Genomic DNA, 25,437 nt, shown 5'->3' with positions numbered 1-25,437 from the left:
GAGCAACATCCTTGACTTCACAGGAAGCAAGGAAACAGATCATTAACACTGAGAATCCTGTACAGGGGATTTTCAGCAAGTAAAGTAAATGAACATTTCAAAAGAAAATAGGGGAAGCAACTTCTGGAGGAAGGGCAGGATATAAATTTAATAAATAAATAAATACAACTGCAAGGCTATATAGTTTGGAGCAGGGGAAGAGGAATGTGGTGGAATTCTTTGAGGAACAAAGTAAAAACCCCAAATTACGGTAGTGAAAGAACTTTCTATGTTTTCTTTTTTAAAAATAATAATTAAATAACAACGATCCCAGGATGTTTCCTCCTGTGTGTTCTTTGTAGTCCATGATACTAGCGAAAAATGTTAGGTTAAATATTAGAAATTGGGGAAGAGGAGGTTGAGGGGCAGGGCATCATCTGTGCAGCATGTAGGTTGAGGCTGAGGATGCAGAAGGGTAGATAGGAACTGGTTTGTATATGTGAGTTTAACACTTGCTATATTGCATGTTGCCAGCTTCCCCACCCCCTCCATCTGGGTCCCTTTTCTTCTGGTTACTCACCCGAACCTCCTCATAAGTTAAAAGCATGACTGAGACAGTGGGCCAGCAGACATGGTACACATGCCTGCACCCCTGTATATTTGGTGTGGGTGAGTGTACATACACACTGATGCATGAGTGTGGAACTCCATGTGACCTCAGCTGATCAGAACTTTAATATGGAAATGCTCTATCTATACTGTTGATACATATTTATGTCGCTTTTCTCTGCTCATCAGAGAAGTGGCTAGTATGGTGTGTGGTGCTCGATCTCTTGACTATGACCTCCCTTCGCCTCTGACTGGCAGCAGCCATCCAGGGTCTCAGACAGAAGTCTATCCCATCCCTTGCAACCTGAGATCCCTTTTCACTGTTAGTACCAAAGACTGATGAGGAACTTTCACATACAAACTGCATGCTCTAACACTGAAGTATGGTTTTCTACCCACAACCATACAAGCACGGAAGGATCTTACCTGCAGTATTTCTTATTTTCAAACCTTTTCCTCATTCACCCTCCTCAAATATCCCTCCCTCCCCACTTGCCAACCAAGCTTGATCATCAGCAAGTAATATGAAGGCCTAGTCTTGAAGGATAATACATTCAAAAATATCTTAGCTATTTAGGCCTCAGCTTAATATCACATGTTCCATATAAGTACATATTTAATATTCTTAACAAGAAACCAAGACTGTCAAATACATTACTTAATCGGGACAATTTAATAAATTAATAGGCAATTTAAAGAAAATAACAAACCCTCTCAGGTGGCAGATTAATTATGGACTTACATTTCGCTGATCAAGAATAATTGGATTATGAATGTGGGCCAGAAGTAAGAGATCTATTTTCAGGGTCAATGGGTTTATCTTTCCACAAATGAGAATAATGTCTTTTGGTATGCATATCTAAGGCCATGTGGTCCAGAAGTCAGAGGAACACTTCAGCTGGTTGCTTTGGAAGAATCTTCATAGGGTAACTTTCTCTCCCAACATTCATGTGGACAGTGAGTCTTCTGAAAGAAGCACAAAAATTGTGTTACCAAATCCTAAGAACTGCTAAAAATTTAATAAGCAATGTAACGACTCTTTGTCACAATACTAGACGTCTATCATGTGCCTAATGGCCTCGCCTTCAATGCATATCCAAATATTCAGCTTCCTGTGCCAACAAATTCCCACCAAATAGCATTATGCAACTATATTTCTAGCCTTCCAAAGAAAACGGTGGTTATTATTCATTTGCATACAGTGACCCATTTAAAGTTGCACATAGTAAATTTAAATTGCCTATTGGCTAGCACTGAACTCAGCCTAATGATCCTACTGGGCCCAAAAACAAACAATAACAACCCCAACACCATCATTTGCAACCCTAAGTTCTAGCAGGGGTTCCTAGATTGCAACACAGTCGCCACGTTGTCAACAGTTACTCTCTCAATAGCTAAAGAAACAAAGAACCATCATTCTAGCTGTAAAAGTTTTCATTAAACAGTAAAATTAGCTGAAAATGGCTGACAGGATTATGACCTGCTATTGACTTGGGTTTTTACTCCCCACACTCTGATTGTTGATATCTCTGGTGTCACTTGTTAAGCCCCTCCAAAATCCTGTCAAGCCCTTAATGTGAGCAAACTGAAGTATTTTGGAAGAAAATTGGAGATTCTGTTACTTCAGCTACTCTGCTACTGAGCTGAACTTCCACTATGTTTTCTCTTGCCTTTTGTGATCAATGTAGGGTACACCTTGACACAGAAGGCCTTAAAGGATGAGAAGGATGAGAAGCCTGCAGCACTTAGTGTTGTGGACGGTGGGGGAGGGGATTAAAAAAATTAATCCTCCTGTCAGACTGGGAATATCCCCTCAGTCACGCAGTTTAGGATATGCCACCATTCTTCAGCAGAGTTTCTTTTCTTTCAGCAAAGTAAGCGACTCATGTATATGTCAAACAAAGCTTTAATGATAAAGAAAAACTGTAACACAATAACATACACTCTGAGAGAAGCTAAAACAACATCCTGAGGCAAGAATGAGGCAAGAAGCAAGAATGACAGTTGGCCTCTGAACACACGAAGGGAGGGGCCAATTCCGGAGCACAATTCAAAAGCCCCGCCCACCAGGTGCCAGACATTCTACTATTCAAATGAGGCCTCAGTGTTTTTCTAACACTTAGGAGATCTTGGGAGGGGGGCACTGAGTAATTTTCTCTTCCTTCCTATCTTGGGAACCCTGGAGAGCAGAAGGCAAGGGAGTGCATCTAGGGATTTGATCTGAGTGAATGGAAGGATAGTCTCTCCTGCTATACAGCGGGGGGTGGGGGTGGGGGGTGGGAATCAGTTTCAGCCAAAGTGTCACATTTTCTCGTGGGCATCTTTCTGGAGGGGTTGCATAACAGTGGCCCAGTGCAAAAGTGGGCGGAACAATGGATCTTTGTACAGTAGTTTTTATTCCAGTCTTTATTTATTATTCTACACTTACACGCACAAACTTCCATCCTCTTTCCAGATAAGCAGGAGATGTTATCAGAGTCTAAGGACACATACCAGGCAAACAAATGCACTCCAGCATGGTGCTGCCTCTGGGTGTGGGTTGGGGAGAGTCCATATAGAGAGGTTCTCTACATCTACTGTACAGGAAAACACCCTAGGCTTGGCAGAGTATATGGGGCAGGGCTGTCTGTGAAACTGTGGGGAGAGGGAGGCGTTGGGTGAATTGAACCTCCTTGCCCTTGCTGACTCAACCAGAGTGGGTGAGGACAATCCTCAGAAGGTTTGCCTAGTGCTGAAGTTGCCCATCAGCAGACCCACTGAAATATACTCGGAGTCGAGAGTGGATTTCATGCTCTTTTTTCAGCTCATAGTGGTGAGGAGGAATGGAAGTTCCCCCCTGAATATCTGCCTTAATTACACAATGGCTCCACGTGATTGGCTAATTCCGGATTCTCCTGTAAGCCAATCAGGTTGCGGATTCCCTTCCACCTGGAGCTGAATTGGGTGGCTCCTGTAGACCAATCAGACTGCTGCATTCTGGATCCTATTGTTCTAGGACCAATCAGACTGCTGCCTTTTGGATCCTATTCAACTCAGTACATAACACCCACCTGGTTGCAGTCTTCCCCATTGGGGCAGACTTTGCTCTTTCCAATTTCAGTATTGCCCTGTGCAAGGCCAAAATTTGCACCTGCCTCTTCTTACCTCCCATTCCCCTCAGTTCACTATGTCATCATTGGCCCGACACACAGTGTGACGGAACCAGTCGCGCTGCTCTAAATCCTCCTCTGTTCCCATTATGGTGAGATGTATTTCTATTTAAATTTTAATGCAGACTTCTAAATTTGTGCCTATACACCTATAAATTTCATGCTAACCTGTATGCTGTTTTGTTGGCAATCTGTTTCCTCATCTTTTTTTCTTTTGCAAATGCATAAATGCTTCATCCCTAAAGATGAAAATACCAAATCTTAATAGTGTCTCAGTTGCCATGCTAGGACATCACCTCTAGGTGAACCTATGCAAAAAAAGATGGCTGCAAAAAAGATTTCCTGTATTAAGGGGGGGCATCTTCTACCACTAGCACTCATATGTGCTTTGAGATATGCAAAAATCTAATAAAAAAAACACAGGGAAGCTGCAAGTCAATGGTTAGGGTTGCTGTGGAGAACAAATATGAGGCAGGCTGTGGAGCTACTATGTGCATCCTTGTATTTCAAAGATACTAAGTGACTCTGATTTTAGAAGGGGCTTAGGCCTATGCAAGCAGTTGGGGGCCTGTGGCTCTTTCATTCATTGGAATCTAGGTATTGCTTACTAGGGGCTGGTACAAATGGTGCACTGTTGCAAGGGGCAGTACTCTATTTAAAGAGTTCTGGTGAAAGGATGAACAAACATGTCATTTGGGTTTCTAATCTTTCCACTCTCAAATTCAGTTTGCCACATTTCTGCCACAATTTGCAGTTTTATTTTTTTTAAATCCTCAAAAACCGGTTCAGTACTTAAGTGCAGTTTCCCCCCGGGACTCACATTTTTGTGTGCAGTTTTGGCAAATAGAGACTTTTTGTTTTCGCAAATGGTCGTTGCTAACATAGTTCATTTTTGTATCTTATTTTTTTAAATAACGATCATTGCATTTTTATGCACACGTATGAATTTTAGTTCACACTACTTGGTTGGGAAACTGCACTGCAAAATCCAGAGAAGTTTGGATTTCAAAGGGTAGCTGGGTTTCAATTTGCTCGTGCTCAGTTTGAGAGGTGCGAATTATGTCATTTCTCGGTAAAATGCAAACAGAATTGAATTTCTCCCCCCTCCCTGTGAGAGCACAGCCCTCTGTTTGAAGGCATTCTCTGTTTGAATGGTAGTCTAGTCCATGTCTGGTATAAAGATAAGCATCCGTAAGAAGGGAGGACAGGAGTGGCCTTGAAGCTGCCCATCAACCATTAGCCCCTTGATAGCAGACTGAGCAGGCAACCAGGTCTCTTGGTCACAGCCTTCAGAATTTCATAACTTCTTTTTTATTTTTTAAAACGCACATTCTCATTGCATCCAACCCCTTCTCCCCATATTAATAAAGTTACATATTAGTACAAGATAATTAGTTGGGGTGGGGAAGTTTAGTGCGCTTGATGTTTTATATATTTCCCCCACTTAGTCATTCCACAAATCCAGTAATTCTCAGTGGATCTGTCAGTGACTCACTGGGGATTTAAACGGGCTTTTGACCATAAAAAGACTGCTCAGATTTCTCATGAGAGATCACAAAGACTGTCAAAAGTCACTGGCTTTATTCAGTTTCCACATGCTCATTCAAGTCCACCTCCTGTGCTGGAAAGTTAATACATGAAGTGGGATTTTTTAATATATTTTTTTAGTATAGTTGCTTTTCAAATCATGTTTGTCAAGGATTCCCTTTGATCTAAAGGTTTTGTGAGCAAACAATGTGGTTTTGTGACTAATTTTTTTCCTTTTCCTTTTTAAATGCTACATAAATAAATCCCTTGCCAATCCAGCTGGATGTGAATCCTTAGTATTCCAGGCTGTACATTGAGATATATTTTACTGTGTGATCCTGTGCTTGTGTAGTCTGAAGCAAACCCCCTTTGAATCTGATGGTACTCCTTTTAAATGTGCTCCGGGCTCTAGTTATTATTATTAGTATCAGTGCTTTTTTATGGGGGGATGCAGGGATATGCATACCCCTAAACATTTTGTGAATCTAAGTTTGGCCTCATTGAGGGGCAGCATTTCAAATGAGTGGGAAAATGAGAGTACCCCTAAACAATTTTTTTAAAAAAAAGCACTTATGATGATGATAATGAGGAACCGGGCAGTGGCGTCCACCCTATGGAACACCCTCCCATCGGATGTCAAGGAGATAAGTAACTGGGGGTGGAAAGAGCTGTGAAAATAATAATAATATAATTTATTATTTATACCCCGCCCTTTTGGTTTTTGGAAAGGGGCCATGGTTGGTGGGGTTGGAGAACAATGAGAGCAGGGTCAGCAACCCCTTGTGTTTGTTTGTGTGTGTGTGTGTGCTCAAGCACTTTGCAAATGAATTACTATACCATATCAGATTTCCTTTCATATTAACCTCAATTTATGAACATAAACTGGTAGGATTTTTCTAAAATACCATATTGGCCTCACTCCGATATGGATATGGATGCCTATCACTTTTAAAGTTTATTTAATTACTACCTTGAATGTTAGATATTAACCCTCTGTCATTTAAGCCACATCAATGATATAAGACTGGTGTGAGTTTTTGCTTCTTTTTGCTTAAAGAAAACACTGAATTCATTTTCCCGTACAGAATCAAAACCATTTGGAAGCTTGTTTCAATTCAGCCCCTTCCTCAGAAGACTCTTTAACACGCAGCAGAAAAAAGAGCTATTTAATTTCACACTCAGCTAATCCTTTAATTATTTTCTTCCGCACAGAATGGAAAAGTCTATTAGGTCCATAATAAAATAAAAAATAAGTTAGAGAGACTGTTATCTTGAACCTTGGACAGTCTTCCATTTTCTCTCTCTCCCCCTGAGAACATAACCAGATATCAGTGTTGATAGTTAGTGATAAATTACCCTTTGGGGGGTTATTCTGCCACTCTCACATCACATTGCAGTGGAAATGAATCACCTTTTAAAACCACTCATTCATTCAACAGATTTTGCTTCTCAGATTCTGATAGGAAAATGGTACTCACACAGGGATATTATGCAGCCTTGATTTAATTAAGAGTTGCAACATATAAATGACTTTTATACCACAGTAAAAGCGGGGAAAGACCTACAAACACAATTGTTCATCCTCCAAGTGGAGAGTGTGTTTCTCCGTCCCTGGAACACAAACGCCACTGCAGAGAAATTAATCACACATTTCTGAAAGACAAAAAACAAAAGACAAGAAACTGACCTGTTGCTTCCTGTGTTCTTGGAATGGTAATATTGAAACCCTCTTCAGTATCAAGAAAAAGAGAGAGAGAAAAAAAAGAGATTATGGATGTGCCCATCTATTGCAAGATGGCTCATGATGGATAGCTCAGTCAGTAGAGCATGAGTCTCTTAATTATCAGGGCCATGTCTTCAAGTACAAGAAAGTAGAGTCCGATTAAATAACAGGAAAAGCTTTCTGAGTATAGAAGCTCTTTGACTCCCTCGGAAGGTGGTGGACCCTCCTTCCTGTGGAGGTTTTGAAGCAGAGGTTAGACGACCATCTATTATGGATGATTTAGTTGACATTCCTGCATTGCAGGAGGCTGGACAACATGAGCCTTGGGGACTCATAATGCTATGATTCTGTTAGTCCTCTCTTTAAAAGGGATGTCTGGTTTAAAGAGATCAATGATGAGAACCTGGACGATGGACTGAGCAAGCAAACAAGTCACCTACTCACAGTCTGCCCCATTTTGATGTGATATATATTTATATATTTATTTCAGTTTAAATTATTGTCAATTAATGTGTAATCACAGTTTAGCAAACATGCAAATTTAATGCACTACTGCAATGTGCTCTATGTGGGGCTACCTTTGAAGGTGACCCAGAAACTGCAATTAATCCAGAATGCGGCAGCAAGACTGGTGACTGGGAGCGGCCGCCAAGATCATACAACACTGGTCCTGAAAGACTTTCATTGGCTCCCAGTATGTTTCCAAGCACAATTCAAAGTGTTGGTGCTAAGTGTTTAAAGCCCTAAATGGACTCGGCCCAGTATACCTGAAGGATAGTCTCCACCCCCAATGTTTGATCATATTTTTAATATTCAATTGGGAGCCTCCCAGAGTGGCTGGGGTACAAACAATAAATTACTACTACTACTACTACTACTACTACTACTACTATTACAGTGGTACCTCTGGTTAGGGATTTAATTCATTTTCGGGTGCCGTGCACACCCAAAAAAATCTGTAACTAGAGGCGCCACTTCTGCACACACACGCAGCACAATAGAGTGCTTCCGCGCATGCGTGAGCGGCGAAACCATTTGCTGTGGCCGTAACCCAAAGATTCCGTAACCTGGAGGTTATGCAACACAGGGTACCACTGTATTATTATTATTATTATTATTATTATTATTATTATTATTATGTCTCTTTTCCTTATTTTAGTAATGTGCAAATGCACATGACATGAGAGCTTCCTCTGCACAAATGTACAGTGGTACCTCCAGTTGTACACGGGATCCGTTCCGGAGCTCCAGTCGGATCCCGAGGAATTTGCAACCAGAGGTGCAAATGTATGTGCACGACGTGTTTCTGTGCATGCACATGGTGCATAGAGTCCTTTTGTGCATGCACGAGGCACGTAGAGCACTTCTGTGCATGTGCGCGCAGTGAAACCCGGAAAAATACTTCCGGGTTTGCCACGTTTGCAACCAGAGGTGTGCGTATCCAGAGGTAGCACTGTATATGTACTGGCCCATTTCCTGCAGCTTTCCTGCACAGAAGGAAGAATCATAGGAGTCACACCCTCATGTTCCATGTTAGGAGACAGGATCAGTAGTAGCTCCACCAGCTTATGGAGGAGCTTGCCAAGGTTGCAAACAGGATCAAGTCTTTTGACCCCCAACCTCTTAAGACAACTCCTTACGACAAGCTAATTGAACTATTTAGCACATCAGTGCTGAAATGGAAAACAGAAAAACACCTGGATACAATCCCCCCTCTGCTTTGGAATGGCTTGCACATTGGAAATCTAATGGGTGGTGAGGATGTGGCCTCAGTTCTAACACATGTGCAACATAACATTTGGCGTGTGCATGTGTCCATGTCCCACATTACACTGGAGGTGTGTTGGGCGCATGGACATAGGTGTGCTGCTCCGCTACATGTACACTACTGTCCAACTTCAGTCCATGAACTGGCCCTTTCGAATCAGAAAACCAGTTGTGCCAATGACATAGCTGTGGCTGATACTTATTTCATTCCCATCTGCGGACAGCAGCCCAGTAACACAAAGGGAGCAATGCTTCCCAAAACATGTTTTCCAAAGTTCAAGCATTCTTGAGATGCATTAACATTTTCTCAATAAATGGGACTTCAAAGCTTTCCATTGTCAGTTTTATGTAAGAGCCAAGCCATTTGTTGTTATTATTTTTTAAAAATTGCTTTCGCAGTGCTACATCACCCACACTGTTTCTCTGCTGTTGTATTTGCAGAGCATAAATGTCAGAAAAACCAAGCTGGTTTGCCTCAAATTTCATGAAAAGAACCACTCTGGGCTGAGGCATTGCATGCCAGACATTTGCCTGTGGCACATTTTTACACTATTAAAAAGAACCCCAGCAACCTTTGAGAATAGGAGTTTATAATGGAAATACCAAGAGGACCTGAGCAGCAATAAATTTGAAGGAAAGCCTCAGCAGGCCATCTAAAGAAAATACAACAGAGGAACATACTGCAGGCCAGCAAAAACAACAGTGCTTTAATGTACTTGACCTGTGGTCATACAGTAGCATTGTGACCATCCTGATCCAATTTTTCTTTAACCACAGAAGCTTCTTGCTTTCCTTTAAATGGATTTCCAACCTAACTTTCATTTGCCGGAGTCTTTCATAACAGGAGTCTTTTACTGAATACGGAACCACCATGTGTTTTTTTTCAGTAGCTTTATTGATTTGGCTTTGCATGTTGTATTATGTGCCACATTGAAATTAGATGGCTACTCGCAGCGCAGTAACATTGCCGATGATTTGAGTCTTACTTTCCCCTCTAACAGTCTGAAGCAAATTTATGTATTGGTTAATCAGTAACAAATTTCTGCTACAATGTCAAGGAAAGGGGGGGGAATAATTAAATATGAAGCCTGGACAGTCTTCATCTACACAGATGATATACACAATGCATGTAATGATATAGCTTTTTCCTAAATAGTAGCAATACCCAACCAAAAAAAAAAATTGTTTTTCAGGATTCTCTTGAAAAATACAATGTGCTGCTGTCTTATCAATAGGCAACGTCTGTACCAGGCTACAATCGTATGCATATTTACTTGTGAGGAACCCCAGAGAACTTTATGAACCTCACTTCAGTATAAACATGCTCATATTCAGGCTGCCACCTATGCCACCATGTGTTTTAAGTACTTAAAAAAAAAAAGATATTTGGAGTCACTTGTGGTATTAATCAGATTTATAACTACAGACTTACACTGCATTAATGATGCATATTATTCGTGAAAAATCATAGCTAAAAATAAGATCAATTTGGTTATAGAAATCCTCAAACACCACGACGCAAGTTAATTTTGAACTTGACGGATTCCAAGAACGTTCCAAACAAAACAAAACAAAATGAAACAAAGAAAGTACGTAGAAACATTGGCTAAAAGAGCGAAGCAGTTTAAAAACACCAAGTCTTATTGGCATGCCTTGTGCTTTTGTGTTAACCCTCTGAGTACAGGTAAGCAATGTTTATTTGTCTTTATTTTAAAAAAAGAGCTAGCAAATTTGTATTTGGTAAATGGATTGCTGATTTATATCAGTAAGATCCAACCTGATTTGGAACAACTCAGAATGCAATGGACATTGAGAGCCCTTATTGTAGGAAGGGCTTTTCTTTTTTACTCGGCCCAGTATACTTGAAGGAGCATCTCCACCCCCATTGTTCAGTGCTGAGGGCCTTCTGGCAGTTCCCTCACTGCGAGAAGTGAAGTTACAGGGAACCAGGAAGATGGCCTTCTCGGTAGTGGCACCCGCCCTGTGGAACACCCTCCCATCAGATGTCAAGGAAATAAACAACTATCTGACTTTTAGAAGACATCCGAAGGCAGCCCTGTTTAGGGAAGTTTTTAATGTTTGAAGTTTTATTCTGTTTTTAATGTTCTGTTGAAAGCCACCCAGAGTGCCTGGGGAAACCCAGCCAGATGGGCAGGGTAAAAATAATAAATTATTATTATTAAATTACTTTGGTTATGATATTGTGTCATGTAACAATGTGTGTAAAGTTGACATGTTACAAACATTCAGTTCAGACCTGTTTTCCTTTATATTTTATTTAGCCACCAACATGACTTGCTATTTAGAGCTGTGCTAGGAATGTGAAGTCGAGTGCCGCTCATTGTTAGTTTCAGTATAACACACATTTCACTTGATCACTCAACATTCAGCACATTTTTGGTTGTGTGAATGGCCTCCATTGAAAAATATTGCATTTGAAGCTATATGAAACCTCTGTCACACATGCAATTAATCACCTGGGTTTGTTTCCTGAGTAAGTAAACTGAACTTGGGTCACACTAAAATCAGTTGGACAGATTAGTCATGATTTGAGCTAATCTACATTGATTTCAGTGGGAGCAAAGGTCAGCTAGCTTCATCAGGATCCAGCCTTGAAGTTTCTGTGATCAAGTAAGAAACATGGATATAGGACTTCAGAAAGTAAATCTCAAGTGGCAACATGGTTTCTAGTTAATCCAATATATTAACTAAAATCCCTTATCAATTAATTGTTGTTGAATTTCGTCATGTTATGAACAGACTGTACAAAAATGCTAAAGTTAAAATGGCGACTTACATACTTGTGTAACAAAACCCAGACATTAGACATGAAAACTTTTCAACTGATTTACAGCAGAAATTTCATACTTCAGGTAATCATTTGCACTTTAAAAATTCAGTTTTGGTGTTGAACATTTCAGCAGCCTGCATTGAGAACGTTAGAACCACTTGATTTAGGGATTTTGAAAATTCAAAGCACATCCTATTAGGATCGAGGAATGACTTCTAAAAGGTTTTAGAGAGTTGGTGCTGATAAAACATAAGCCAACAATCAAACATTTGTGGGGGTTTGGCAGTGGACATGAGGGGGGTGGGACTTTATTCCTCTAATTGGTATAATATGGCACAAGGATGAAAGAGATTCAGACATCTTTTTTTAATGCTATTCCTGGATTCCAAAATAAAAACAGAGGTGATGGAAAGACTCTGTATGGATTTCACATGATACAGCACAACTGTAATGTGAAGCATTTTTAGGCCTGGCTTTCTCTCTGCTCACTTCCTCTAATCAAGATGAATGAATCTCTTTGCTTTCAAAGTGTCATCCTCCTCCCAAAAGTCAAGAATTGTATGTTATTAATGGACACTTTAAGTCACATGATTGCATTTATTATATCAGGAAGAATATTATGTGACTTGTCATAACAACACTCATGGAGCACTGTGGACTAAACCTACTGCCCATAAATCAGTATGACCTTCAATCATCAATCTGCATAAAGTCTAATTTGTTTCATAGGGTTGGTCACCCAAGTTATAAATGATTTCCTAAATCTTGTTGACCGGTCTAAATAGCAGGTAGTGATAAAATGCTGGTGGGTAGATCCCTTTGTATTATAACTATGGCAGTCAACTGATTTTTAACCAATCATATGCATTTAAATATATTTGCGTAAATTTTGAAATACTGAAGGAATTGTAAAATAACTTACAAAAGCTATCATTCAGAAAAAGACCATCTTTGATACTTTAATTTCTTCAATTCCCATTCAATTACTTCTTTTTTATTCCGTGCTCCAAATTGTTGTTACACAAATACACCTGAGCAAAAATAGCCTTGAAAATAAGGAATTTTGAATTTAATTTGCAGCCCCACCAATTTAAACCTGCTTTTGGCAGTCAAAATCCCCCCCCCTCCTTCGCCGGATCAAAGACTTAGTGGCACAACCCTATATTTGCCTGCTCATAGCTAAGGCCGGGAGTTAAATAGTACTTATTCCTGGGGTAGTGGATACAGTCTATACTCACATCTCTGTGAGTCCCACGACACAATGGGCTTTACCTCTGAGTAGACATGAACATTAAAGCATCACTGCCATAAGAACATAAGAACAAATTTTGCGTTGAAGTGTATAACCACAGCATGTTCTTAAAGAAAAGCTTAGTAAATAATGACAATCTGCAGGAAGCAAAGATGTGTGCTAATGCTGTCATTTAGGGTTTTGTAAGCTCTATTTACTTTCCAGACCAGTGGCATAGCAAGCCCAGGTGGTACCCGGTGCAGAATTTTTTTTGTCACCCCCCCCACATTGACAGCTCGGGGTAGGCTTGGGAGTCGCGGGTGGGCGCCGAATGTCCGCCCCTTCCTACACCTCTGCACCACCATACCCACTCATACCCATACCGACTCCCAAGTACGCCGAGTCGTCAGGGGAAGGGGGGGTGCTGGCAAAGCTGCGTCTTCGCAGGAGCCACGGCTCCCGTCCATTCCCCTCCCTCCTTCAATGGCTTGCTGTAAAGCAGCAAAGCGGGAGCTGCTTACAACGAGCCAGGGAGGGAGGGAGCCTGGGAGGGGGGGGGGTCCCCGGCTCGCCGTAAGTGGCTACTGTTGGTGGCGGAGGGATCCCACCACCGTCCGTCCGGCGCTTCAGCGGCGCCGGTGGCAAATCACTACATACAGCGCATGTGCGGTGGTGCTATGCATAGTGCATATGTGTGACACCGTGCATGGGTTGTACGTAGCAGTTTGCCACCCGAGAGCCATACGGACAGCTGCAGCGGCGACAGAGGCATCCCACCGCCGTCTGTATGGTGCTTGGGCAGTGCCGGCAGCAAACCACTATGTACAGTGCATGCATTCAACACCGCACATGCGCTGTATGTAGCGGTTTGCTGCCGGCACCGCTCAAACACCATACAGACGGTGGCTGGATCCTCTGCTCACGGCTGCAGCTGCGAACAGAGGATCCTCCACATGCAGCTGTGGCGGTGCAATGGCTGCTTGTGCCGCCGTGCGTGGACCAGCAGGGCAAGCACCCCATGGGGTGCCTTCTTGTCACCCTCTCAGACATGGAACCCGGGGCGACCCGCTCCCCCGCCCCCCACTTTGTGACGCCACTGTTCCAGACACCCTAAGGTATGGAAGTAACAGTGAACAGAAAAATTGCAAAGCTTCATAGCTGGCAGGTTGCTCTTTATTTCCCTTCTCACTGATGTTATGATGGCCCAAGTTGAATATGGATATCGGAAAAGCTACTGATGCTGTACGGATGAACTTTCCCCACTAGTAGGCAACATTCCCAAATGGTCTCTGACTAAGTCATACTCAGATAAATGGACTTAAGTTAGTCACAACTAATTTATCTAATTTACTCTGAGCATTACTTGGGCTGTATACACACCACACATTTAAAGCACTTCAAACAGTCAGGGTGTTTCCCAAAGTATTCTGGGAGCTGCAGTTTGTTAAGGGTGCTGAAAATTGTTAGGAGACCCCTATTCACTCCCATAGTTGCCATTCCCAGAGTGCCTTGTGAAGAGTGATTGCTAAATCCCTCTGGGAACTGTGGCTCTGGGAAGGGACTGGGGTCACCTCTCAGCACCCTCAGAACATAAAAGAGCCTGCTGGATCAGGCCAATGGACCATCTTGTCCAGCATCCTGTTCTCACAATGCCTGTAGGAAACCAGCAAGCAGGATTGGAGCACAAGAGCATTTCCTCCTCCTGTGGTTTCCTTAACAAGCAACAGTTTCCAGAATTCTTAGGAGGAAGCCATGATTGGTCAAAGTGGCATCACAGTGCTTTACAAGTATGGTGTGAATGCGGCCTTAGTTGGATACAACTTGTGTTTGGCAGAACTGGGATACTGAGACCATCAGCTTCAAAGATGAAACTCATCGCCAACACTGATGCTGCAATTTAAGAAGGATCCTTTTCCTGTTTCCATCTCACCACTCTAGATTAAAACAAGGCTTTTGTCTCATTTGAATAAAAGCATATGCTGATATCTCAATGCAAAACATAAAAGGGACAGAACCAGAACACAGATCCTGCCCCCGCTTCTGTGTTTGAAACCAGCCTCCTTTAAGTGGGGAGCAAAGAGGAAAGGCCAATGAAATTGACAAGTGTGTACACTACCCTGAAATTATGATATTTTTTTCTTCGACCAATTATTTGCTGGTGAGTGAGGAAAGTTTCAAGCTTTTCATAGCTGCTGGTTTCTCATTTCTCACAAGAACTTGTATAAAGTGCACACTGCATATGGAATTCTCCTATTTTAGGAAAGGTTTCGCCATCTCTTTTTTAATAGCTATATAGAAAGAACCCTGATGATAATTATTTGCAAGATTGTGCAAGACGGTTAATAAACTGGTGCTGGATGCACTTTAAACATGCATTTAGGTACTTGCATGTACCTGGCTTTAGTTTATAATAGCTTGTAAAGAGGTAATGTGACATGGAAATCCCAATCAATCCATTATGGGCTTACGCACCACTTTTTAAACTGTTACACATCCTCATTATGTGCAACGTAATAGTGCAACATCAGTTGTTTTATGGATCTTTGTGTTACGCCATGCCTGTTTAATCTCAGATTCACCTTTTATAGCCAGTTGCTATGAGCCACTGTGGCAATCTAAAACAGGGGTTGGCAACCTAAGGCCCATGGGCCGCAAGCAGCCCATGGGGGTTGTTTAACCAGCCCATGGACCCCTGCCACCCGCTCGGTCGGCTCCTGTGCACCGTGCTAAAATGGCATGGAGTAGAGCGGGGACCGCCTTCCACAATGCTGGCCGGCTTCCCATTGGCTGCAGGAAGCTCCTGCAGCCAATGGGAAGCTGTGTATGCCTCCTCCGTGCTGGAAGGAGTACCGGAAACAGCGTTTGAACCGCAGCGTCTGCGGGACCGTGAACTGGCCCAAGCCACAAAAACTTTGCCGACCCCTGATCTAGAAGTTCACAGGATCTGCTACACTGGACCATCACAAGAGTCCATCAGATAGGCTTATGGGCAGTACTACCCTGTATCATCCTCTTTACACTTGCCTCCTCCGTGAGGATTTCCAGATGCCCACAAGGAGCAGAATTTCCTTTGCCTTGCCTTAGGGCTCAGAGGAGTCATGGAGACTGGCACAAAGCTGTGCCATTCTTTACAGTAGGACTGGGGATTACCAGTATAGTGTAGGGTTGCCATATTTCAAAAAGTGAAAAGCAGGACAGGAATTTTTAAGGAAAATCGCCATATGTCTGGATTTTTTTCGGACATTTTTTCGATTTCCACCCAGATACTTCTTCTGATTGCAGTATTCTGAATATGTCTGGGAAATTCCGGAAGTATGGCAACCCTATTATAGTGGCGGCTGAGGAGCTTTGAATTGGCTCAACAGTGTGGATTGTTGCAGCCAAATATGGAGAGTAGGATTATGCTGTCCACCCATCAAAATTATGGAGGAAATTCTACTTGTTGAAAACACACGAAGCCCAGTTAAAATAATAATTTAAAAAATACAGAGCTCCAAAAAGATGAGAGCATTCTAGATGGCTGGTTTGTAGCTGTCCAAATGAGTAATCACCTCCCATCAAGAGTTCTGTAGTTTGTTCAGTGCTTGATAATATGAACAAGTGTAATAAAGACGTAATATAAGCAAGACATCAGAGTGGCTTTTCCCATACATTATCGAAACAATAATGCTTTTGCTATAACGACTGCCCTATGGGGAAAATGTATAAGCTACAGAACTTGGGGCTGGTCCTGGCACAAAGGTGAGCCATGCATTGAGGAAGGAGATGAACCTCAGTCCATTCACAAAAATAATAGTGTATGAATATGCCTTTGTGATTGGCCCTGCTTATTGGCCCTTCATTGGTTTTGTTGGATGTCTAGCATTGGCACATATTCTGAAAAGCACTGAATCTTATTAGAGGTCATGCAATGGAGGACCAGGCAAGTACTGTCCTGAGGCTAAATTATATACCGGTACCCTACCAGGTACATAACCTATGTGCTCAGGCCATGAATAAATTGCTATCAGTGATGATACTAAGAAGCAACTTGGCAGAGATGGCTCCAGTTGGTTTTATATCAATTATGCTTTTATAATGAACAAAATGTGTTCACTTAAGTACCTTTTATTCCACTGGTTGAAATCCTTTCTCCACTTAAGCTGCTTAAATGACATTACCTTTGTCAGTATTTAAATAGCCCAAGTGAACAGGATTGCTGATCTCCCCATCTCAGGTGTTTTATATCTCAAAGCAAAATTTCTATAACCTCTAGATATGAATTTTCCATCCTGCATTTCTTCTAAAGCCTCCTCAATAACACTTTGAGAATCATGCCTTAAAAACCAAGGTTTTTTTTAATTCAACTAGAGTGACTGGTGAATGAACAGAGACCATTTTTACAAACATTATTACATTTTGGAACCAACGTTATTTTAAAAACCAAATGATTCTTGTAGGTTAATTATGTTTTCAAAGCACTGATGAAACATTTACTTTTGGATTTTTTGTCGCATTTGCTGTCTGTCTCTCTCTCTCACACACTCGCAGACTAAATTCTGGTAAATATATTTGTACAAAGACATTAGGTGAGTAAGTGCTAGCCACTTTATTTTTAAAACAAAGGTTATTTATGTTTGGAATTTCAAATTTCTTCTTTAATTTACATTGTCTGTAGAATAATTTCCTCTGTTAAACATCCCCCCATCCAGTCATTGTAAATAGCACCCCTCACCATATAAATAACACCACAATAACGCCCAGAGGAACAATCCATGGCATGAAAAAAACCAAAACTGATTGTGTTTATTGCCTGCTCCCCAAACATGCCTTCTGCATGTACCTGTGTCTTTAAAAAGAATGTACAGAAAGGAGGACTTTGTGCACAGCAGAGTATGGATGATGGGGAATTCATTCCACTATAGACTCCCATGAAACTGTGTTGCAGCCAGCAACCAGGGAACTACAAACAGCACCCTAAACAGATTGTTCTTAGACAGCTCTACTGCCTGTGACATTATTTCAACAAGTAATCATGGCAGAACACACCTAGAAATGGTTAGAATTTCTAGGTTCAATGTGCTAAAAGGAGGGTGCTTTGTTCAGCAAAACATGAGAACAAACAAAACTATCACTGATCTCTCCAACAACTCAGATGCCCAGTGGTTTGCTGTGTAAAGATCCCAGTAGCTGCTGGGTGACTATTTGTACCCCTGGCATAAGAGCATAAAAACCAGACTCTACAAAAATCACAATCCAGATCCTGTAATTACGTAGCACTTCGGCTAAACCACCAATTTGAGTGCTGCAGGAAAATGTGTTGATGATAAAGCCCTCTTTGGGGCAAGTCAAGATTATTTAAGATTATGCACTCAGAGGGTTAACATATGCTTAAGTCATATATTGTAGCTTGACAGATGAAAACATTCATTGCTTCTATCCCCTTTGAAAATTATATATATATATATTTATATATATATGTATTAGAAAAAAGCAAAATAGTCTTAACCCTTTGAGGATCATATTTAGCAGCAAGTCACAATCTAGACAGAGAACAAAGATGATTTCAGTCATTTAGGAAATTATTATTACAAAGATACTGTGAGCACCCTTTCTGTGGTTCCTTCTTTAAGCAACTGATACAGACAAAAAAAGAAGGAGAAGAAATCAAATGAAACAGTTGCACACAGGTTTGGAGGGTTTTTGTTTGTTTGTTTTCAGAATCTCAAAGGGTTAAGCCAAGACTTTCAGCAAAAGTGTTTTATTAAAAGGGTGAATTAGGTGAGCGAACAGTCTCAGATGAACTGGGTGAATAGTCTTCCGATTCGGAGTTGAGATCAGGTGGTGCTTGTTGTGCCTTGCAGCGCCCCCTCACATCCGGGTTGCGTCTTCGTCGGAAAACCTGCCCCTCCTTATCAAGAGCGGTGGTCTGGCAGGGGCATAAAATGAGAATAAATGAAATTAGGCTGTGTATGAAATGTCATATCTGGCTACCATATGTTCTCCATCCCACCCTTTCTTTTCCCCAGGACTGGGCCTAAAATCAGTCCGGGTCAAATCAAAAACTCTTCCTCCATCCACCCTTCTGTTTCAGCCAGTTTTTGCTGGATTTAACTCATAACACAGATAAATTCACACAAAAGGGCATGACCCAAACTATTAAGAGGCAGCGTGACATCGTCAAGCATATACAGTGTGTGTGTGTGTGTGCGCGCGCGCACACATGCCATATGTTAAACTTCTGGATGCTATTAATTTCTTGGAGTAAAGGGTTCAGGTTTCAAGGAGAATGTGGACTGACCCTACAATTATTCCCTTTCCAAAGTAAGCCTCTATCCTGACAGGAAAGGTTAAAAGGTGATTTGATTTGTATGAAGGGGGCAAATATTTGCCAACATTAAAAAACAGTGAAGGTGTCAAAAAAAAACCCAGTCAAACCCAACCCTACATTCTTACAAAACTGTCAGACTAAAGTCAAAGAAAGGGAGAGGAAAGCCAACTTCTAAACAGAATAACCACACACTCATTAGCAAGAAGAGATGTTATTCTACACGTCCAGGGAGCTGGTGTTACCTATATTTATAGTATGTACATCTGTGTCTATATTGCATATTCCCAAATATATCTATATGCAAAGCTAAACTATGAAGGGCAGAATAGTCAGTGCTCTGCCCAGTTGTTATTAATCCTTAGATCAGCCTTTCTCAATCTGTGGGTCTCCAGATGTTGTTGAACTACAACTCCCATCACCCTAGCCAGCAAGGCTAGAGCTCAGGGATGATGGGAGTTGTAGTCCAACAACATCTGGGGACCCACAGGTTGAGAACCGCTGCCTTAGATGAAAACGAGAACAACACAACCAGAAGAAGTATGAGGTGTACATGGAGACAGAACCTAGCCTGGGGAGAACCATCCTGCAGATTGGTTTAATCTATTGCTAAAGAGAGAAACAATGTTCACAAAGTGACAAAGTGGTTTGTCTCTTTGGCAACAGGGAAGGCTGCAAGAGAAGTGTCAAGCCAACCCTGAAAGCCATGCACATTCATTGCCACCAGCTCCGCAAATACATTTTGGGTGTATTTATCCAACTAAACAGTTCCTCTAGCACAAATACTTTTGGCTCCTTCTCCCCAACCCTCCCCCCCCATATGTCTGGGGCTTCCTCCAACTACCCAGAAGAGATTTAGGTGGCACACAGGGAGAGGAAGTTGTGCAGCCCAAAGTGCTTGAGCTGGTGGAACTGTTTTCTTGGATGCCACCCACTGCTTCTGGGATTTCCAAGTTGGCATTAATTGTCCAATTTAACACAAAACATCAAATATGGTGCTTAATTTTCAGAGAGCCTCTAAGTTTTGTTGATTTGGGAGGAACTGTCTACGGTGAATTGACTGCACATGCCAAAAGGATAAAAACTTGGCCTCTAAACTGCAGATATATCCCCTTGGGAGCACGGGAGGCTAAAAACTACCGGATTGTCTAGAAACCAAATGAATGCAAGTGTTAAGTAGGAAATGTTGGAACGACTTCTCTTTATCATGATGGGCTCTTTTAAAAAATAATGCAATCAAGAGGTTATTCTACTTCAAAGGATGTATCATTTTCTCTTGGGACGTGCATAACTGTTTTTCTTCTGGAAAATTTACCAGTTAACTGTAATCCTGGTTAGAGAACGGAGATATATTTATAGACTGGGCATTTCTGAGAACAAGATGAAAACTAAATCCATCAGGTTAGGGCAGAATAGCATTATAGCAATCCATGCTCTAAAATAATGCAATCAGGGCTTGAAAATGATGTAATAAAGGCAGAAGACCGAGAGGGTTTCTATAGCAAATGGATTCAGTTAGGCTGAATTGTTCCACTAATAGTTTCATAGTTAGAATCTTTAGAGCAGTAATACAAAGTGGAGGAAAAATCATATTTGGGTTTTAAACAACAGCAATAATTTTAAATAAGAATGCTAAAATTCAATTGCGATGGTTTGCCAAAGGTTCTTTGTTTACTGCTGATCCTTTGGTAAAGGTCTGACCAATTTTCAAGGCCCCGTGAGATGCTTGGCCTTAAAACCAACTTTATTATTATATTTTAATATGAAGCAGAAGACAATCCAGATCATATTCACGTTACAAATATAGCATTTACAGTATATAGTTCTCCGAAAGCAATGGAGGGAATGGCATATATTACCATTCAATGACATACAGATTTGCATTTTAAAGTATTTTTTATGCTCCAAAGGCGTTTATTTAAAGGTTTGACCCACATCACATAATTTTTATATTAATCCCAGACTCAAGATGAAATTCTTCCCTTGGTATTCAAGTCTGATTTAAAATATGAAGGCTGCAATTTAGCCTCCAGCGGCGTTCTGCAAGTCTTACTAAAGTCAGTTGCCCTGATCTAGGTAGGGCCATGCAGAAAAACAGATGCAGACTTCTGCAGATGTATCTAGCTGTCTGTCGAAGTTAGGAAGTTGTCTTATACTGAATTATAGCATTCATTCATCTAGCTCATCTAGTCTACACTGACTGTCAGTCACTCTCCAGTGTTCGATCCTAACCCTGCCTATCGCTGCCAGGAAGTGAACCTGGGACTTACCGGAATACAACGCATGCACTCTGCAACTGAGCTATGGCCCTTTCCTATAGTATAGCACAAATAGGAGCTCTGTTTGTAGCCTCCAAACAGCTACATCTACCCAAATCACACCACCTCTCAGAGGTCACGTGCATTATGCACACAAGTTTAAATGTGCCTAAGTTGTGGGCTTGCTGTATATAAGCGTTTGGAACAATACAATAAACCTCAGGCGTTCATGAGCACACTATGATGGGAATGACATTTCTCAGCTGGAGGGAAGTAGCATTCCGAGTTCCAAGGGAAAAGTCTATATTGGTAGCAACCTAGTAAAATTGCATGATTCTTACAGAGGATAGATAGGCAGCTACTTACTGCGTATTTGATTAGCAGATTGTCTTTAACAGGTCGGTGCTAATGAACTCTGAAGCATCCTTCAGGAAGCACCAAGGTCTGCAACACCATGCAGACATTATGCTGGCCACGGTAGACTTTGCCATAACCAACGTCATTCTGAAAGTTTTCATTGGAGCCCACAACTTGGCCTACTGCCCTGGCTCTGGAAGACACACCCTCCACCCCCAATTGTAGCAACTGTGAAATACATGGCACATTTTAGCTGTTGCGTAATGATTTGTCTTGGGGATGCGGGTGGCGCTGTGGGTAAAACCTCAGTGCCTAGGACTTGCCAATCATATGGTCGGCGGTTCGAATCCCCGCGGCGGGGTGAGCTCCCGTCGTTCGGTCCCAGCTCCTGCCCACCTAGCAGTTCAAAAGCACCCCTAAGTGCAAGTAGATAAATAGGTACCGCTTTATAGCGGGAAGGTAAACGGCGTTGCCATGTGCTGCGCTGGTGCTGGCTTGCCAGAGCAGCTTCGTCACGCTGGCCACGTGACCTGGAAGTGTCTCCGGACAGCCCTGGCTCCCGGCCTCTTGAGCGAGATGAGCGCGCAACCCTAGAGTCGGACACGACTGGCCCGTACGGGCAGAGGTACCTTTACCTTTACCTTTACCTTTAATGATTTGTCTACTAGCTCAGTAATCACTGGAGGGAAAATACTCACTTTTTATGGGCACGGTGACTCCCCCCCCCCTACCTTTCCATTGCTTTTGTTTTACTGCTAGCCATGCACATACAAACATATCGTTTCATTAATAAAAGAATACGTGCGTATGTTTTCCCTCTTAGTGCATGCATTATTCATATTAGCTACAGGGCTGCAGTGAGGGCAGTGCCAGCGAGATATGCAGCTGTTCGTGCATTAATCTAAGAAAGGTTCCCCCGCCACTTCTCTCCCTCTTTTATTCTGTAGGATGCCTTTACAGTTTGCTTGCCATTTTAGATATGTTCTGTTCACTTTGCTGAACTAGGCCTATATTATGTACTGTTTCGACATTTGCTCAGAATACTTTAAAAGCTCCCACAATCACACCATTCTATTCCACTTCCATTAGCACCCAATGGACAATGCTTAACAGTAAAGGTAAAGGTAAAGGAACCCCTGACCATTAGGTCCAGTCGTGACCGACTCTGGGGTTGCGGCACTCATCTCGCTTTATTGGCTGAGGGAGCCGGCGTACAGCTTCCAGGTCATGTGGCCAGCATGACTAAGCCACTTCTGGTGAACCAGAAACGGAAATGCCGTTTACCTTCCCGCCGGAGTGGTTCCTATTTATCTACTTGCACTTTGACGTGGTTTCGAACTGCTAGGTGGGCAGGAGCTGGGACAGAGCAACGGGAGCTCACCCCGTCGCGGGGATTTGAACCCCGACCTTCTGATCAGCAAGTCCTAGGCTCTGTGGTTTAACCCACAGTGCCACCCGAGTAGCATCTCCAAATTGCCTGGCATTTAATAACCTATCAGCACTGCTGGGATCTTTAAAAGGAGGAACATCAGAGCCCGTCTGACCTGTGTGAAGAGCAAGTAGCTCTCCCAAGAGATGCCTTGTGGGTGGCAATGAGAGAATGGGGAAAGGCAGGTTTAATTCCTAGCATCTTTAGGTAGGGCTGGGAAGTGTAGACAATACTGAGCTAGATGGATCAATGATCTGACTCAGCATAAGGCACATTCCCCACATTCCTAGTGGTCCTTTTCTGTGGTTGTCCTCCAACTATAGACTATTCTCTCACCAACACTGCCATCTTTTTTGGCTCCAGAAGATGTGTTTCTTTCTTCAGGCATTTGGACATGGCCTGGCTATGGGTGAATATTATGTACTCATTCTTTTTTGAAATGGTGGCAGGTCTTTTATGCTTTGGGATTATTATTATAAAAACATACTGCGGTATATTTGCATTATATTCTTTTAATTGATATTGCTTCCCCACCCCCCTTCCACTTTTTGCACTCCATCCGATACCGGATGGCAGGGATGAGCGGCTATGCTGTTTACCTGACCTCCTGGCAAATGCGTCATTCCTGATTCGTGAGAGGGAGAGTGGGAGGAACAAGGTAATAGGGAGGTTGATGCTGTACAAAGATGACAGCTGGAGCACCGTAATGCCTCTGTCAGTGCCCGCCACCTTGCCCCTTCCACTCTTCCTCCTGGTAAGCAGCAGCGACCCATCTTCTGGGAGGTCAGGTAAGGGCTGCCATCTCACTCCATTGTCCACTACTGACTCCGTCTTAAGACTGTTACATAAAGCAGACTTTAGAACATCAGAGAGAGTCTCTTCTCCCTCTCCATAACTCAGTTTGGCAAACCATTCTGTCCAAAAAAGAGTTATGAAGAACTCAAAATGTTGTTCACTGCTTTGTGATATTTTAGTAAGTTCTACAGTGGTACCTCGGGTTACATACGCTTCCGGTTACATACGCTTCCGGTTACATACGCTTCAGGTTACAGACTTCGCTAACCCAGAAATAGTACCTCGGGTTAAGAACTTTGCTTCAGGATGAGAACAGAAATCGTGCTCCGGCGGCGCAGCGGTAGTGGGAGGGCCCATTAGCTAAAGTGGTGCTTCAGGTTAAGAACAGTTTCAGGTTAAGAACAAACCTCCGGGACAAATTAAGTACATAACCAGAGGTACCACTGTATTATTATTAACATTATTATTAATATATCCCACCTTTTCCTCTAACAGGACCAGTGCTATTTTTCTAGAAAAAGAGGTTCCAGAACTCACTGTGAACTCTTCCCTCATTCTCTTTGAATAGCAATGGCACCCATCTGAGAGGTGCCAGAACTGAGTTCCAGTGAGTTCTGACTGAAAAAAAGGCCTGAACAGGACTCAAGGAACCACTAAGTTCTGAGTCATCTAGGCCCTTCTCTTGGTCCTGCCACCTTCACAGGCACACTTGGTGGGGATGTAGGAGAGGGCCTTCTCGGTGGCTGCTCCCAGACTCTGGAACTACCTCCATGGAGAAGCTAGACTGACTCCCTCCTTGATGTCCCTCCACCAGCAAATGAAAACTTTATCGTTCCAACATGCTTTTGGGAATGGACAGCTTTTAATGAAAGAGCTGGTGCCGTGCTGTTTTTATTGTAATTATTTGTAAGGCTTTAATAGATTTTATAGGTTTTATATTGTTTTACTCCTAACAATGCTTAATTGTTTTTAAATTATTGTTTTTCCTATGCTTTTAGCACTTTTATATGTAAGCTGCCTTGAGTCCCATCAGGGGAAAACACGGCGGTATAAATACATAATCATTAATATTACATTCCCTTGCTGATAAAATCACTTAGACTTGGCCAAACCTGCCCACTGCTGCCTTAGCAGATTGTGAGCCTGAACTGTCAGAAGTTCCAACTTGACCCAATTGCATTGGATCATTTTTGCCTTGGATCATATGAAGATGTGGCAATATACTGTAATATTTGAATAAGGCAGTCGTCAGGTTTCTCCTCAACAGACTCTCAGAGCAGGAATGACCTGGCAAACTTTAGAAAGTCTAAATACACAATGTCTACTGGAGAACTCTTATCCATATGCTTGTTGACACTCTCAAAGAACTCCAAAAGATTAGGTAGGGTTTACCCTTGTGGGAAACAGTTCCTCTTCAGCCAGACTTGTTCTTCTATATGCTTGATTATTAAAAAAATTCTATCCACTAGTTCTCCTGGAACAGATATTAAGCTATAACTGGCTTGTCTTTTCCTG

At 42.1% G+C, this 25,437-nt stretch overlaps 1 protein-coding gene and 1 long non-coding RNA gene across 6 annotated transcripts in view; both read right to left on the bottom strand.

Moving 5' to 3' along the window:
• Nucleotides 1-1,242: 1,242 nt before the first annotated feature.
• LOC310843843 lies at nucleotides 1,243-2,705 on the bottom strand. Of its 2 annotated transcripts, none has more exons than XR_014563682.1 (2): nucleotides 2,284-2,705; nucleotides 1,243-1,554 (listed from the first exon to the last, which is right to left on the bottom strand). It is a non-coding gene; the product is annotated as an uncharacterized lncRNA (long non-coding RNA). The 2 variants fall into 2 exon arrangements; XR_014563683.1 differs by having other exon boundaries at nucleotides 2,531-2,705.
• Nucleotides 2,706-17,531: 14,826 nt separating this feature from the next.
• DCLK1 (doublecortin like kinase 1) overlaps nucleotides 17,532-25,437 on the bottom strand; it is a 198,734-nt gene continuing 190,828 nt past the window's right edge. For all 4 annotated transcript variants that reach the window (XM_083736599.1, XM_083736600.1, XM_083736598.1 and 1 more), the window contains one exon: nucleotides 17,532-18,684. In XM_083736599.1, the coding sequence (XP_083592725.1) occupies nucleotides 18,520-18,684 (165 nt within the window). In that variant the 3' untranslated portion in view covers nucleotides 17,532-18,519. The remainder of the gene's footprint in view (nucleotides 18,685-25,437) is intronic.

Source organism: Podarcis gaigeae (genome assembly GCF_964106915.1).
Source record: "Podarcis gaigeae genome assembly, chromosome: 4".
Taxonomy (NCBI): domain Eukaryota; kingdom Metazoa; phylum Chordata; class Lepidosauria; order Squamata; family Lacertidae; genus Podarcis; species Podarcis gaigeae.
Note: the sequence above shows the minus strand (reverse complement) of the source record. Positions and strands in the feature narration are given on the sequence as shown.